This window comes from Scyliorhinus canicula, chromosome 19 (genome assembly GCF_902713615.1).
Source record: "Scyliorhinus canicula chromosome 19, sScyCan1.1, whole genome shotgun sequence".
NCBI classification, from domain to species: Eukaryota; Metazoa; Chordata; class Chondrichthyes; order Carcharhiniformes; family Scyliorhinidae; genus Scyliorhinus; species Scyliorhinus canicula.
In genome coordinates this window covers 12,572,950-12,589,983 of record NC_052164.1, presented here as the reverse complement: position 1 = coordinate 12,589,983, position 17,034 = coordinate 12,572,950, and the positions used below count along the sequence as shown (strand labels likewise).

Sequence of the window (17,034 nt, the reverse complement as noted above, 5' to 3'; positions counted from 1 at the left end):
GGGTCTCACCCCCACAACCCAAAGATGCGCAGGGAAGGTCGGTAGATTGGCCAGGCTAAATTGCCCCTTCATTGGAAATGTTTTTAAAAACTGAAAACTCTTTGTTGTTGAATATCTCAGCTTTAAAAAACCCTTTGTTTTGATATTAACAATTCTTGGTGAAATAGAAAGTAAACAAAATAGATTCTGACAGAAGTGAGTTTGTCCAATTCTTTGGAAATATTAAGCCGACATTAATAAGAATTTTGGTCATGTGCTGTGGATACAGAGTTGCAATTGATATTCCTATAGAAAAAGACATTTATATTGGCGCAAAGGAAGTGATTAAATTATTTTATTGACATGGGAGTTATGACTAATTTGCACATGGATGCCGATTTAAATAGAAATGAGACTGAAAGTTAAATGTTCGGTGCCTGAATTGTTCAGGTCAGTGGTTGCTTTAACTTTGCAATCTACACGTAATCCATAAACTGCTGAATGTGTAAATTATATATTTAAGAACAAACTGTCTTAAACTAATGTCAGTGAATGAAGATTGGTTTCCTGCTAACTGCTGATGAAAGCATATTTATGCATTGAGATCTAGATAAATGAGATGCATGTTGCTCTGTGAATATAAATATCAAAGACTTTTAGCTTTTTGTTAAATTTACCCCCCCGGTTAGAAACAGCGGCACACAGGCCAGGAGGTCTGAGGCTAAACGCCCGGTGTTCAGGCAAAGAATTGGCAGGGGCAAAGGACGAAATAATAAATAAAAGCATAGCCAAAGAAGTGTTAAAAGATGACACTTCAACAATCAGCAAACCCTTAATTTCAGTTTAAACATGACGAATGACCATTTGCTAAAGATTCAAGGGAAGCTGGAACTGTATCCTGAATTGATACGGGTACAGTTCCAGAGGTTACATAGAAACTCACAAATCTAGCATTTGCCATACACAGTGGTATTTTCCAAATGAAATTTTTTTCAACCTCAACTGAAGTACCGGTAATTCAAATTCCAGCATTGTTTAAAAAGTTTCAACTCTTGGGTTTTAGGTCACACCATGGGACAGAAAAATGTTTCCCGGTTGATTTGATTTTGGGTTCCTGACATTCTTTATCTAGTGTCTTTGCAACTTTTTTTTAAAAATGGATTCATGGATCTTTCCCAAGACATTTCCTGGATTCATTCTGTGATACACTAGCCACTAACTGTAACATTGTGCGATGAAATCTCCTATATACGTAATTGCAATTAACTACAGAGGAATTGCTAGATTAAAAGTGGCCACAGTCCATCTAGTTTATTTTCTACCATCCTGGTAAGTCACATGATACAACAATAATGAGTATTTGACTAATCATAGTAGTTGATCTCTATTAATTACTTTAAAACAGAGCTAGACATGAGGCGAGGAAACCTTCACTTGTCTAAAGTGTAGTTGTACCAATGATTTATCATGTGCCAGGATTATTCTTTTTCGGTTCAATATCTCAGGATCTGATTTATTTTACTCACTGTGACTAACATTGTTGCAACAGCTTCAATTTATTGTCAATCAGGACTGTCAGATTGTGATCATTTTCCATGCACCTTATCTCTCATATTTAAGCGATAGTCCTTTCTTGGGTCTTTGTTATCCCCATGTGACGCGCTTTGTGGTGCTCCACATTGAATTTCATCTACCATCCGTCCGCAAAACTCTCAAGCGTACTCAAATCCTGCCGTAGTTTACCCTGTTCCATTTGAGTCTACCCCTTCATTAGCCATGTATCATCTGAAAGTCTGGCCTGCGTAACTATCACTTCTAGCTCCAGATCATTTACAAAGAGGTTAACCGAAAGGTCCCAAAACAGATGTCCGAATTGGGATGACCGCAAGACGCGTCAGTTATTAACTGTTGTTCAACTTCTCCGGTACTAAATTAGAATTTCTGGAAGCATATTTGTGTCTTGAAGGGGCTGGTTTAGCACACTGGGCTAAATCGCTGGCTTTTAAAGCAGACCCAGGCGGGCCAGCAGCACGGTTCAATTCCCGTACCAGCCTCCCCGAACAGATGCCGGAATGTGGCGACTAGGTGCTTTTCACAGTAACTTCATTGATGCCTACTCGTGACAATAAGCGATTTTCATTTTTCATTTCATTTTATTTCTTTTCTTTGCAGGTAAAGTAAATATAGAAGTAACATCACACTGAAGAGGGGTTGGACTATGAGACAGTCATTCCATTAGACTACAAGAGTAGCACTCGGTTGTATAGGATTACTAAAAGGTTACCACTGGAATGTCTGTAACTGTAAGTGAATTTTTGGGCACAACTATTTGTTCAGACAACATAACAGATGAAGGAACAACAACTACATGCATTTATATTGCACCATTGGTGTAGCACAATGTTCCAAGGCGCTTCATAGGGGAGACTTAAAACCAAAAATTGCTAGCAGGCTAGATAAGAGATGTTAGGACTGGTGAAGAAAGCTTGATTAAAAGGTAGGTTCGAACGAGCATCATAAAGTCAAGGAGAGTGGGGAGGTTTAGGATGGGAGTTTAAGATTTAGGGTTGAGGGTGGCACGGTTGTTAGCACTGCTGCCTCACGGCGTGAGGAACCGGGTTCAATCCCGACCCCGGGTCACTGTCTGTGTGGAGTTTGCACATTCTCCCCGTGTCTGCGTGGGTCTTAGCCCCACAACCCAAAGATGTGCTGGTTCGGTCGATTGGCCATGTTAAATTGCCCCTTCATTGGAAAAGAAAACAAAGTGGCTACCCTAAATTTAAAGGAAGACTAGACTTGGAGGAACACAGAGGTTTCAGTAGGGCTGGTGGAGGTTATAGAGATGGGAATGGTGAGGTCATGGAAGAATTTTTAAAACAAGGATGAGAATTTTAAGCAAGCAATTCAATTTTTTATTCATTTGTGGCATCCGTTCATCTCGGAAACAATGGACCGCGCCAGGGTTTATCTGGATTGGACTTCTTCTGTTGTGGCTGTAAAGACTGATTCGCGAGTGGCAGTCCATTCCGCAAATAGATTGAGTTAACGTTTCATATCAATGACATTTCGTTAGAACGTCCATGGTTTTATTAGTTGCGTCAAGCAAGAGAAATTTGTATTACAGAAATTACTGTTTATAATATTTGCAAACAAAGTGAATTAAGAAGTGTACTGCTACATTATTAGACAGCACTGGTTTAAATTAAATGTTTCCTCCAGATTATTGATATCAATGTGTTGACCAAGTCAAGTGCAAGATAAATTCATGCAGTGTAACCCCTTCCTCTTTTTAAGTTATTTTTGCAGAATGTGCAAGTTGTTGTTCAGTCCCCTATCTGTGTTTGGGACTTTCTTTGATGTGGTAAATTTGCTGATGACTGCAGTTTTGAAGAGTGTTGTGTAAATACAGGTGTAAAGGATTAAGACGTGCTGAGGTTGGATGACCTGATTAACATGAGATAGATAGGTTCTTGATTAAAAAGGGGATCAGGGGTTATGGGGAGAAGGCAGGAGAATGGGCATGAGAAACGTATCAGCCAAGATTGAATGGTGGAGCAGGCTCGATGGGCCGAATGTCATAATTCTGTGCCTATGTCTTATAACATTGGTCCTTCTTTTCTTTCTTCAACCTTCCCACCCTCAATTTTTTTCCCCATCCACCCCGATGACGGCAACTAATGCAAGGGAAAGGATCCAAAATTGCTGACAGTCGCCTATCTGTATCCAATGGGGCATTCCTCATGTCTGAATCCAGAACTTGAGTCCCAAACTGTTTGACAAATCCAGTGCCCCTCCAACATTAGTGTTCACAACATGTGGGGGTGGGTGGGAGGTGGCTAGTGGTGTGGTCACTGGAGATAAATCAGCAGGAGAAACCCTGGCAAAATTTTAACCTCCTTAAACCAGCAGGGATTCTGAGGTCAATTATAGCACCCTGTTGCCGTCTGTCTGTGATGTGTCAAATTTGATCTTTCCCGGGCTCCCTGTTACCCTGGACGGCACATTTACTATTCAGGCCATTTGGGAACATTAAACATTGTTTTTAGCAAGTCACAGGAGTAATACTTGTATCTTAGAATCATAGAATCACTACAGTGCAGACGAAGGCAATTCTGTCCATCACGTCTGCACCGATCCATGTCCCACCCTATCACTACAACCCCATAACATATCCTTCACATCCCTGAACACTGAGGGGCAATTTAGCATGGCCAATCCACCTATCCCACACATCTTTGGGCTGTGGGAGGAAACCGGAGCACCCGGAGGAAACCCATGTAGACATGGGGAGAACATGCAAACTCCACACAGTCACCCAGGCCAGAATTGAGCCCAGGTCCCTTGCACTGTGAGGCAGCAGTGCTAACCACTGTGCTAACCCTTAATCTTAATAATTCTTTTTTTACATTTATTTTCTACAGCATGTGGGCTTCGCTGGCTAGGCCAGCATTTGTTGTCCATCCTTAATTGCCTTGAGAAGATCATGGTGAGCTGCCTTCTTGAACTGCTGCAGTTCATGTGATGTAGGTACACCCACTGTGCTATTAGGGAAGGAGTTTCAGGATTTTGACTCAGCGACAGTGAAGGAACGGTGATATATTTCCAAGTCAGGATGTTGAGTGACTTGGAGGGGAACCTCCAAGTTTTGATGCTCTTGTGCATCTGCTGCCCTTGTTCTTCTAGGTGGTAGTGGTCATGGGTTTGGAACGTACTGCCTAAGGAGCTTTGGTGAGCTCCTGCAGTGCATCTTGTAGATGGTATACACTGCTGCTACTGTGCGTCGGTATTGGAGGGAGTGAATACTTGCGGAAGTGGTGCCAGCCAAGCGAGCTGCTTTTTCCTGGATGGTGTTGAGCTTCATATTGGAGTTGGGACTCATCTAGGCAAGTTCAGAGTATTCCATCACACTACTGACTTGTGTCTTGTAGTTGATAGACAGGCTTTGGGATGTCAGATGGTGAGTTACTCACCGCAGGATTCCTAGCCTCTGACCTGCTTTTGTAGTCACATTATTTATATGGCCAGTTCAGTTTCTAGTCAATGGTAATCCCCAGGATGTTCATATTGGGGGATTCAGTGATGGTAATTCCGTTCAATGTAAAGGGCCAATGGTTTGATTCTCTCTTACTGGTGATGGTTATTGCCTGGCACTTGTGTGGCGCGAATGTTACTTCCCACTTGTCAGCCTAAGCTTAGATGTTGTCCAGGTCTTGCTGCATTTCCCACGGACTGCTTCAGTGTCTGTGGAGTTTTGAATGGTGCTGAACAGTGTGCAATCACCAGCGAACACGCCACACTTGACCTTATGTTGGAATGAAGGTCACTGATAAAGCAGCTGAAGATGGTTGGGCCGAGGGCTCTACCCTGAGGAACTGCTGCAGGTTTCTCCCGGGACTATGATGACTGACATTTAACCACCACAATCATCTTCCGTTGTGCTGGATATGACTCCAACCGATGGAGCTCCACCCCCCCCCCCCCCCCCGATTCCCATTGTCTGGAGTTTTGCTCCTTGATGGCATTCCGAACTAGGGGAGCTGGACTAATGCACGGTTCAGAATAACGTCAAATGTTTGGGTGTGATTCCCATTCCATGTGAGCTAGGCCCTGCCCGAGAGTGAGAGGTTACGGCTGCCGACCACAAAAACTGCCCAAGAAAACATTTCAGAATGACGCATCAGCAGGCAATGAGCCTTGGACTTGCCTATGGAATAGATTCTGAAGTATTGGCTACATGGTGGATTATTTAGCCACTTTTATAAACAGGGGAATGTTCACTTTGTAAATCATAGCTTGAAAGAATAAGACGAAAAATTGGGATATAACTTTTACCATTGTCCATTTGAAGCCAATGTTCTCCATTTCCCTGCCCTGATGTGGCAGTGAACTCTTAGGTTTAATTACACGTAATCTTAGGCCCCTACTGTTGGCCTCAGTACCCGTGACCTGGGCACGATGGCCAAAATGGGCCAGGGCTCCAGTTGTTTGTGCTGGACTCTGGGTATCAGGTGGGGACATGGCGGAGGCTCATCTTTAATTGCCCTGCATCCTTTGCCCACGCTCCAGTCAGCAATTCAACTAATAATCATCATGTAGGCTCCTACATGAAGAACAGTCATTAAGAATAAAATACTGAGGTCCCAGGTTCGATCCCGGCTCTGGGTCACTGTCCGTGTGGAGTTTGCACATTCTCCCCGTGTTTGCGTGGGTTTCGCCCTCACAACCCAAAGATGTGTAGGCTAGGTGGATTGGCCATGCTAAATTGCCCCTTAATTGGAAAAATGAATTGGGTACTCTAAATTTTAAAAAAAGAATAAAATACTGGGAGAGCAACCAATGCCTTCTACCGAAAAGAAAAGTTTGATTGCAAAACAGCCAAGAGCACAGCTATTTAAGACATGAATAGAAATCGCTGGCTTTGAAAGCAGACCAAGGCAGGCCAGCAGCACGGTTCAATTCCCGTACCAGCCTCCCCGAACAGGTGCCGGAATGTGGCGGCTAGGGGCTTTTCACAGTAACTTCATTTGAAGCCTACTTGTGACAATAAGCAATTTTCATTTCATTTCATTATGTTTTATCATTCACAGAGTTAATATAAGCAGTCCCAGGCTTGAGGCACATGCTCACATTTAGAAATTACAATTCTGGGTGGCTATTACTTCATGGGCATTTCTAAAGCCCACTCAGCTGTGTTAAGGATGACATGCAGTTTTATACATTGTACCCTGTTTATGTTTTCAACTATTTCTTGTACTGGAATAATAAGGAATGGTTGCTGGTGTTGGCAATGCTCCGACGCTGTTGGGGAAATCCATAGACATCAATTTTTATTCTAAAACAGCTACAAAACAATATTACAAACCATTACTCATTAGATTCCTGAACTGAGTCGAATTTAAGAAATTCCCTTTCATGACTAAAGCAATTCGAGCACATCTCAATCATTCAATATACCGGATATGTACACCGTGAACTACGTGCAAATTATGGCATTTAAGATGCACATGATCAAATATTTAAAGATGCAATAGTTGGACATTGCCATTTGAAACCCTGCCCTCCTAAGTGGGTTTTATTTCATATTAATGCAGTTGGAGGAACGGTTGCTTCTAAGAAGCTAAATCTCCTCTAGCCTCAGGGCCGACAATGCCGTGGCTCATTGAACAGGTTCATAAACATGTCTCTTGACAGCATTGGGGTAATGCAGAGTTCAGCTACTCCCAGAACAACACCAACACGTGCTACTACAGAGCTGGCAAGGACTTCACACAGGCCAAATTAGATATTCTGTTAACACCGAGCATTGAAGAATAAACAACAGCACTTCAGGAAAATGCAGCAGCATATGATCTCACTCACACACGTTCACAACACACAGGCATCAAAGAAAAGTCTCGTCCTCGTAACCAGAGGTACAGAAAGAGAGGTGGGGAGGAAAATGGTGCATCCTGGAAATCTGAAGCAGAAAAATAGACAGCAGTCAACTGAATCTAAAAAGGGGCAGCCTCAACATCTGAGAACTGTTAGGACCCGTTTGAAACGTTAACCCTCTCCATTTAGTTTGCCATGTTATTTGACTTGCTATGCATGTCAATTTATGATATATTGTCGGGGGGGGGGGGGGGGGGGGGGGGGGGGGGGGCATTTATCTGAGCATAAATTGTCCCAATGCGTTCATCTGTTCTGTTTAAGAAGAATATTGGCCATCAAATTAGGTGAGCATTTATCTACTGTTTGCTGCACACATGGAGTAATCCCTCTTACACACATTGAGTGTGAAGGAATATGTATGGTCATATCAAGACACACTAAATATTGCATATTTAGAGTTGAAGTGCCAGATATTACAACACTGTCACATACAAAGAATACTTGAGTGGAGTAATTAAATATCGGACAGTGCCTATAATGCACATGAACAATGCAGAGAATAGTAAGTGAGGATGATAAACCTGCTTTAAGACTCCAGGAGTATCAAAAGACACATGAAAATCTCAATAATGTTTTGTGAATATTTTAGACAAACTGGACTGATATTTTCCACCCCCCCCCCGACAAAATATTTCAAGATGATGAGTTCATCAAAAATTCAAACGCTTGTTTTGCTGAAGTCTGCACATACACCTCAATATGTCACATATCTGAATCTTGATATCAGTGGTGTGATAAGAAACACCTTTTAATCTTGGAAGGCAGCATAGGTTTCAAGTTTATACATTGGCTGACAATGCTCGATACAAATAATCTGCAGACAAAATGGTTCTAAGAGCACAATGTACATTTTACCCTAGAATGCAGGGAAGTGTCGAGACACGTAGTGAAAAAAAATCAGACCACTTTATTTTAAAGCAAACTAGCGCAAAACTCTGGGCAGCACGGTAGCACAGTGGTTAGCACTGTTGCTTCTCTGCTCCGGGCACCCAGGTTCGATTCTGGCTTGGGTCACTGTCTGCGTGGAGTCTGCACGTTCTCCCCGTGTCTGCGTGGGTTTCTTCCGGGTGCTCCGGTTTCCTCCCACAGGTCCCGAAAGATGTATTGTTAGGTAATTTGGACAGTCTGAATTCTCCCTCTGTGTACCCAAACAAGCACCGGAATGTGGCGACTAGGGGCTTTTCACAGCAACTTCATTGCAGTTTTGATGTAAGCCTACTTATGATAATAAAGATTATTCTTTTAAAAAAAACTGTTGCTTTGTATCCTTGGATTATTTCAGATATTGAGACCAACATACTAGAGAGAAACTGTACCTATGATATTTCAAAGAGGGGTGGGTGTTATTCCCAATGTCCCTTAATCAACATCATTAAAGCAGATTCTTTTGTAATTGCCAAATTGCTGTTATTTGGAGCTTGCTGTGCATACATTTACTGCATTACAGCATACAGCAGTGACTGCACTTCAAAAAGTAGTGCATTGGCTGTACGTTGCCATGAGATGTCCTTTAGCCATGCAAGACTCCAAATAAACGCAAGTCTTTCTTTTTATTCGAATTCTGTCTGCTGCTCTAGCACTTCAATGTGCTACTACCACTCATAAACCTGAAATTGCCTTTAGTTGTGGCAGCACGGTGGCACAGTGGGTTAGCCCCGCTGCCTCATGGCGCCGAGGTCCCAGGTTTGATCCGGCTCTGGGTCACTGTCCGTATGGAGTTTGCACATTCTCCCCGTGTTTGCGTGTGTTTCGCCCCCACAACCCAATGATGTACAGGCTGTGATGGATTGGCCACACTAAATTGCCCCTTAATTGGAAAAAATGAATTGGGGACTCTAAATTTATAAAAAAGGAAAAAAAAGGAAATTGACTTTAGTTTGATGTAACACAAAATGCTTCTCTAAACACAACCCCACGGCTATATGGTAAAATTTTTGTGCTGTATTTTGTACTGTACTGTAAATGGGCAATAGTATATAAATTGCTATTAATTTTGTAGCAACACAAAATTGCTACAAAGTTTTGGCTTTTTGACAGGCATCCACTGTCGCAATTATTAAAATAGGTTGCAATTAGCTGCTATCTGTCCATGATGCAGTTTGATAACAACTATGAGCCAATAAAGATGATCATTCAGTCTGCTAAAACCCTGAGCCATAATTGTTATTTATTATTCCAACTGTTCCCTCAATGGTCATATAATTCCAGGCCCTTCAAACTTTTCTCAGGCTGCGATTTCTCCTGATTTGTGCTCAGATCATTTGAGCAGTTGCAATGCTAAACGTGACCTCAGCTCCTTTAGCCTTGGGATGGCAAAAACATAATTGGCCAAAAAGTTCTGTTGAACGTCCAGTGACTCCAGCTGTAAAATGGATAGGTTGGCTGAGGACCTGCCTCACTTGTCTGGACGTAACCCATTATGATTGGCCACGGGATGGTTGTTGACCAGGAGATTAGGCAAGCTGCTTGTCCTCACCTGGCCGTACCCATGGGAGCTTCAACGCCCACTTGAACCAACACCAGAACATGCAAGACAGAGCCACCTAGACTGCAGCGGTTCAATAAGGCAATTAGGGATGGGCAATAAATGCTGGCCTGGCCAGAAACACCCACATCCCATGAATGATAATTATGAAAAGATATGTATTGGAGCAGACTTTATATAAATATCAAATAGCAAACTTTGGTTTGCTAAGCTTGCAACACTTTAAAATATTGCTTTTGTTCACTGAAGTGACATGAACATTGCAAATAATATGAAAGCTATGAAGCATACAGAACTGCCCCAGGTTTATTTATAAAGATCAATGCTAATGGTTGACCATTTGCAAACCTGTGGCACAACTATTAGAATGGGGTTGGCAGTCTCCAGATTGACATTAGCTGTTCATGGGTGCAACCTTCAGCTAGCATTTTGGTTTAAGCCTGTCACAAACACCAGGAGCAAGTATCTTTCTGCTTAAGTATAAACATTATACCATCCCTACAGTGCGGAAGGAGGCCATTCAGCCCATCAAGTATACACCGACCTTTTGAATGAGCACTCAATCCAAGGGGAGACCACAGACAGTGACCCAAGACCGGAATTGAACCTGGGTCCCTGGCGCTGTGAGGCAGCAGTGCTAACCACTGTGCCGCCATGGTGCCCTCCTTTATTAGTTTATTAGAGGTGAAAGAAATGAATAGGGATCAGCCTCGTAAGGACTATTGCTGCAGGGTGTATGTACCATGCCCATAATAGTCAGTTGAGACAAACTTTAGGTCACTTTAAGGGCCTCAAAATGGAAACTGAGAACCAATTAAATAAGTTGGTGCAAAATAGATCAATGTTTTAAAAAGTATTTGAATCTCATGAAGGACAGACACTCAGGTTCTAATTAAAAACGGGTTTAAAAATTTGAACCAGGGAAAGCCAATGTTCACTTGATTCCGCTGAAAAGGTTTGGGGAAAGTATTTATTTTATTTAGAAGAAATGCAGTCTGCGAGTAGTGGGGAGGATCATTCTGAAAGAGAATACTGTGTAGAGTACAGTATTTTTTCCTTTCAGCACGGTTATGAATGAAAGGGTGGGGGGGGGGGGGGGGGGGGGGGCAAGAGAGAAAGGCCATTTCTTTGAAGAGGAGAGAATTAAAATAAACTCCTACACTTTATAAAAATTTTCAGTTTGATGAATCACCTCCTGGGTTACTCATTTCACAGTGAACCATTCTGACGAAAGGGCGCGGGGCGGGGGCTTGCTTTTTAGAAATACTTCCATCCCCTAATATCTGGGCGCCGCCCCCCAAAGCTGTCAAAGTGGCTCCCTCCTTCCCTCACTGTCGGGTGGGAGGTGAGCTACTGGGTGACTATTGCAAAGTGCTGCAGGAAGAGACTGCAAGAGAGGGAGGGGAGGGGACAGTGCTGTTCATTGGGGAAGATTCTGAGCACCCGGGGCGAAGGTGCAAACAAAGTTTTTTGACTTGCGGTTTGCACATTCATTTCCGTAAAATGGAGATGAAAGCACGAGAGGGAGGTTAGACACACACATACACAACAGGCTGCTACAATCTGCTGAAACTACTTGAAACCCCGGATAGGGCTATTCAAGACATCCCAGGATTAGCAACACAAGGCACACGACCACGGAGACGAGGAGACACCCAGATAGACAGTGAAGGGCCAAAGTTCAAATCTCTCCCAGAAAAGTGGTGAGGGAGAGGAAGGGACAAGAGAGGGCAGAGAGAAAGGGAGGGCAGGTGGGAGCACAGAAAGAGCACATTGGCAGAGAGGGGAAATGGGGAGGGGGGGGGAGGAATGCAGACATGAAGATGCAAATACAAATCGAGATTAAAACAATAGCACAGGAGCCGCAGAGAGAGAGATTAGATATGGGGGGGGGGGGGGAGGGGGGAATAAATTCCGCAGAAACCACAGGCAGAAAGAATTAAAATTGGCACAGAAAGGCTAAAAACAATTACAAAAGTTCAGAGAACAGAGAGAAAATATTCAATTAGAAAAAAATATACATAAAAGGCAGCGGGGGTGTGGTTTACACCTCGGCAGCTGTTTAGTTTAAACAGTTCGACAAAATGTATCTTCAGCACAATGACTCTGGCTCACTTCTCTTCAATATCCTCGCCTCTGGTTAGACTATTTTTGTTCAAGTAGCTATCATACCACACGGCCAATATCAAGACGAAGATCTAATTTAATTTTACAAGAAACATCTTAAAATGAAGTGGTCCTCGTCATAAAGATATTAGGGCTTCATGCGGCATTAGTCATAACAGCTCAACATACACTTGTCCTCAAACTGAGATTCTGGGTTGACTGTAATTCTAAAAAGAAATGCAGCCAGCGATGAAACTCTCCGAAAAGGACTGGAATTTAATCAAGCATGAGTTTTTGTTTTGGGGAGGGGGTAAGTGAAATGAAACTTAAAATTTGAATGTCATAGGAATTAGTGCTGAACTTCTTATTCATATTATTCATCCTGCCCGTTTTCAGTGCAATCCCCCAATAAAGTGTTCAAAGGTTTTTTTTTCTGCGAAAAGTAAAGCCCTGTTAATGCATTGCCTTTTTTTTTACACACTATCTTCAACTCCCATTTCCTATATGACACCGGTTACCACACTGCAAGAGCGGTTCCTGGGTTGCAAAGCAACTTTGCTGACGTCCTGAGGTTGGGTGGGGGGTGGGTTTACAGGAATGCAAGTTATCTCTTCTGTTGGTCGATATCTTGGCACCGGAAAGTTTCTGATTAAAAGCAAAACCCTAGCCCCCTCCAAAGAAACAGCAGGATTTGGGATATTTGTATCGAATTTGCAATGCATGTCCTTTAAGTTGCGTTTAAAATTGCCCGCAAATTCTGCACTCGGACGTAATTAACTGGTCAGGGATTGACCTGAGGTCAGGTTAAAGCACAGGAAGAGGCCCATAGTGTCTGCCCCGGCCGCCAAGAAACTATCCTAATCCCAATTTCCCCAGCACTTGCCTTGCGATGGCGTTTCAAGTGCAACGTCTAAAAAATGCTCCTTCAAGGTTCCATCTTACTCTCTGTTGAGGTTCTGTAGGCTAATCCAGTCAACAACTACAAATTGGAATCTGAAGCAAACAAGATGAAAGGCTGGGGGGGGGGGGGGGTTATCAAGAGGGGCTGGCAGCATCTGTCGGGGGAACTGCTGGGTTATTGCAGCCATTCTCTGCTCCTTTCAGAGTCCAGTATCCGCAGTATTTTGCTTCTTTTATCGTCCAAATTGGACTCTACTCAGGGAGGCAAAGATCCTGGTTAGCCAATTTCTGTGGGGAATGTATTTCGGGTGTGGCAGGCCAGAGGAAAGTTTGAATTTGCCTCCCCTTCGCAAACTAACCATCAGAGATAGTTGCTCAGGCTTATGTTGGGTGAACTTGGTCAAGTCGCCTGCACAATGCCCGTGGGAAGCCAAGGCCGCCCCAGCGATGGATGGTTAAACGGGGGGGGGGGGGGGGGGGGGGGGGGGGGGTGAAGAAAAGTAGACAGGAAGAGTGATGATCTGAGTAATGGATTGAAGTTTGCCAGGTAACTGCAGTTTGGGAGGGGGCAGGAGAGCCAATTATGCACCGCTGGAGTTTTTTCTGGTGTCATTGGCTGGGTCTGTTCATGTCACCAGCTACATTGTATCATTCAACTACTCGGATGGCAGGGAGGCTTTCGAGAAAGATCCTGTGCCATCGAACAATTCCCCCAATGCATCATCACACCCGAACAGAGGAAATGCTCGCCAACGTTTTCTTTTCGGGACTCATTGGGTTAAACCGAATTTTTAAGCTTGGTGGTGCCAACAATTCAAACGTTCACACGGCAGTCGATCATAAACCTCTGTGGCGACCACACTCACTAACAGATTGGCTGCGGTACAGGAACATGTGCACACACGCGCGCAGCAGCCTCGCAGGGATAAAGGAGTTGATGTAAGTTTACAAACCTCAAGCCTCGTCAGTGATCAAGACAAGTGTTGAAGTAGCAGAGGCTTGGTGCCATCTCCCCCCCCCCCCCCTCCCCCCCCACCACTTGCAGCACACTCAGATGTGCGGTGCTCACTTAACCTATCCCCCCCAGTCTCAAAAACTGCAGCGACCCCCCTGGAAGATCCAGCTCCACTCAATAAACAACAGCAACAAAAGTTTGGAAAATTGTGTCCATGAAGTCATTCACCCTGGATTACAGGCAATGGGGGTGTTCACCCTGACTGTGTGACAGGTGCGACGTGGGGGTCTCCGTCTGCTCAAAATTCAAACTATAGTTTATCGAGCAGATCGTTTGACAAAACAAGATCGAAGCAGCCACCTGCGCTCTCGAACGGTTTGGTGTTTTTTTTTAATGTTTCAGATTTGAGGGGAGTTGCCGCATTTTCCGAAATCATCAGTCAGAGCCTCCTACCAACTCGGATTTCAACTTTAGCGGGAGGTGGATGGACGTTCTGTTACTCTGTGTCGCCATCCCTCCGCCCAGCATTAACCCCTTCAGCCACTAAACGCTTTAACAATGTAGACAGGTATTGATTAGGGAAGGCGCCGATTTGAATGGCTGCTCAACATTTTTCAAATGATCCTGGACTCTTTTTTTCTTTATCTAAGATGCAGAGCTAAATGGTTATCTGATTGAATCCACGCCCTAGATGAGATCACATGTTGTCGATAGAAATGCTCCCTTCTGCATCCAAACCGTTGACTGGGTGCTGAGCACAGAGCCACTGAGATAATGTGGAGAACGTTTTAAACAGTTCCCACCGAATTCTAGATTCCAGAGATCTATACCTTTACCATAAAATCCCTATAGTGCAAGAGGCCATTCGACCCATCGAGTTGCCACTGACTCTTTGAAAGAGCATCCCAACTGGGCCCACTCCCCTACCCCGTAATCCCACCTAACCTATACATCTTTGCAGATCAAGGGGCAATGTTTTAGCATGGATAATCCACCTAGCCTGTACAGCTTTGGACACCATGGGGCAATGTTTTAGCATGGCCAATCCACCTAACCTGTACAGTTTTGGATATCAAGGGGCAATGTTTTAGCATGGCCAATCCACCTAACCTGTACATTTTTGGACATCAAGGGGCAATGTTTTAGCATGGCCAATCCACCTAACCTGTACACCTTTGGATATCAAGGGGCAATGTTTTAGCATGGATAATCCACCTAACCTGTACATTTTTGGACATCAAGGGGCAATGTTTTAGCATGGATAATCCACCTAACCTGTACATTTTTGGACATCAAGGGGCAATGTTTTAGCATGGATAATCCACCTAACCTGTACATTTTTGGACATCAAGGGGCAATGTTTTAGCATGGATAATCCACCTAACCTGCACATCTTTGGACCAAAGAGGTGAATTTGTTGTGCCCAAAAGTAAAGTGAGTTAAAAGCGGCTGGGAGTTCGTTGTCAACCTCAGCCAGCTTCTTACCCACGGGACTTGAGCTGTCCGGGGCCAGTATTCAAACAAGATACAGTCAGCTTGAACGGAAGATCGAGGCCATTCCTCCACAAGCAAAGAGCGCCGAGGGAAACTTTTGAACACCCGGCTGGTTGGGGATAGATTTCATTACAGATATTTGTGAATGTCGGGGTGGGAGGCAAGGAATAAAATGGAATACGTTTTAAGGGGAGGGCCTATATGCCCCCCCCCCCCCCCCCCCACAAAGAAAATACAAGGACACGGAAACGAACAGCAATGGCCCCTGTATTCTGGCGGATGAAGGATCAGGCATATTATTTTTAAACATTTTGGTGTTGTGATGTAGTATCGAATTTATAACCTTTAGTATAATGCGAAAGAGGTTTTTTTATAACAAGTTTTGGAAACCACAGGCACTATGTAATCCTGAAACCCAGGGGTTTGGTTTGAGTCTCCAGCTAACCTCAGCGTTTCTCGAGCAGTGAAGCGAGCGCCGAGAGTGTTCCAGGCGACTGACTGTGAAAGCGGACAGAGAACAGGGAGAGTGGGGTCAAATCTAACCTCACATGCAGCAGATCAGACACCTGCCCCCATTAAAAGTTTGAATTTGATTGAAATTTCGAAAATGTCGATTTTCTGGCTGTTACCCGTCTGAATGTTTTTTTTTAAAGCGAGCCGTTGATAAGATTCAATCGGTTTCACCTCGAATTTGCACCATGGATGCAGTGGGAAGGGTGGAGATAAGTGACCCCAATCAAAACACTTACCTGCCCTGCTTGGTGATGATCATCTCCGTCTGATGTTTGTGAAATTTAGCCCAGAGCTGATAGTTACAGAGCAGGATCTGCACCTTGCCGGATGCTTGCAAACCGGGGACGCTGTACAGTGAAGTCCGCTGGAAGGAGTGAGGGTAAGGGGCCGAGAAGGAGTCACTGCCCGCCGAATAGACCTCGGTACCCGGGGCTGGGTAGCTCGGTGCTGCGGAGACCTGCGCTCTGTTGGCAGGGTAGGGGCAGTTGGGCAAGGCTGGGCTCAAGTACCTGCTGGCGTTGCCCACGGTAATGCCCGCGGCCGAGATGTGTTGGCTGGGGTAGGGGAGAGGGACAGCGTCCGGGGTGCCCTGGCACTGCTCTCCCGTCAAGTAAAATCTGTCCTGCATCCCGTATCTCAGCTCCTGAAAGTCTTGCATGGGTTTATTCCGGTCCGTCTCTTTGCTGAAGTTCTCGCTGGACTCTGGTTGGTTCAACATGCTGATGGGGAAATTGGAGCCGGAGTTTGCAGTCGATCCTCCCATGGACTGTCCAGAGAGAAAATGTAAAAAAAAATGTAAACTTTAAAAAAAAACTGGAAGTGGTCAAACTTTGTTGGAGCTACTGATAGGTAATAATGTCCATTGCGGTGCCAACCTTCATGTACCAGCCTCGCAGGTACCAGCTCCTATTAAATATTACACACTACTGCCTCAGGCACTTTCAACTCCCATTGGCTCCCTCCTTATTAGTAGTCGATATCAGCCTGTGTCTCATTGGTCGAAGGTAACGTTTATATTTGCATAGTTTACGCTGATTTGTCCAAACTCCGCCCAGGCTGAAGATGGAGGGGGTGGGGAGGGGGGAAACGGAGGGAGGGATTTGGGGGACAAGGAAGGATTTTATGGGAGACAGACCATTTTTCTTTCATTTAAAAAAAACAATCGCCTTCA

At 44.2% G+C, this 17,034-nt stretch overlaps 1 protein-coding gene across 1 annotated transcript in view; it reads right to left on the bottom strand.

The window, feature by feature from the left end:
• The window catches only part of tbx21 (T-box transcription factor 21), a 48,637-nt gene extending 31,891 nt beyond the window's left edge, over positions 1–16,746 (bottom strand). The window contains exon 1 of the mRNA XM_038779637.1: positions 16,100–16,746. Coding sequence (XP_038635565.1) covers positions 16,100–16,626 — 527 coding nt within the window. The 5' untranslated portion in view covers positions 16,627–16,746. The remainder of the gene's footprint in view (positions 1–16,099) is intronic.
• Between the last annotated feature and the right edge of the window lie 288 nt (positions 16,747–17,034).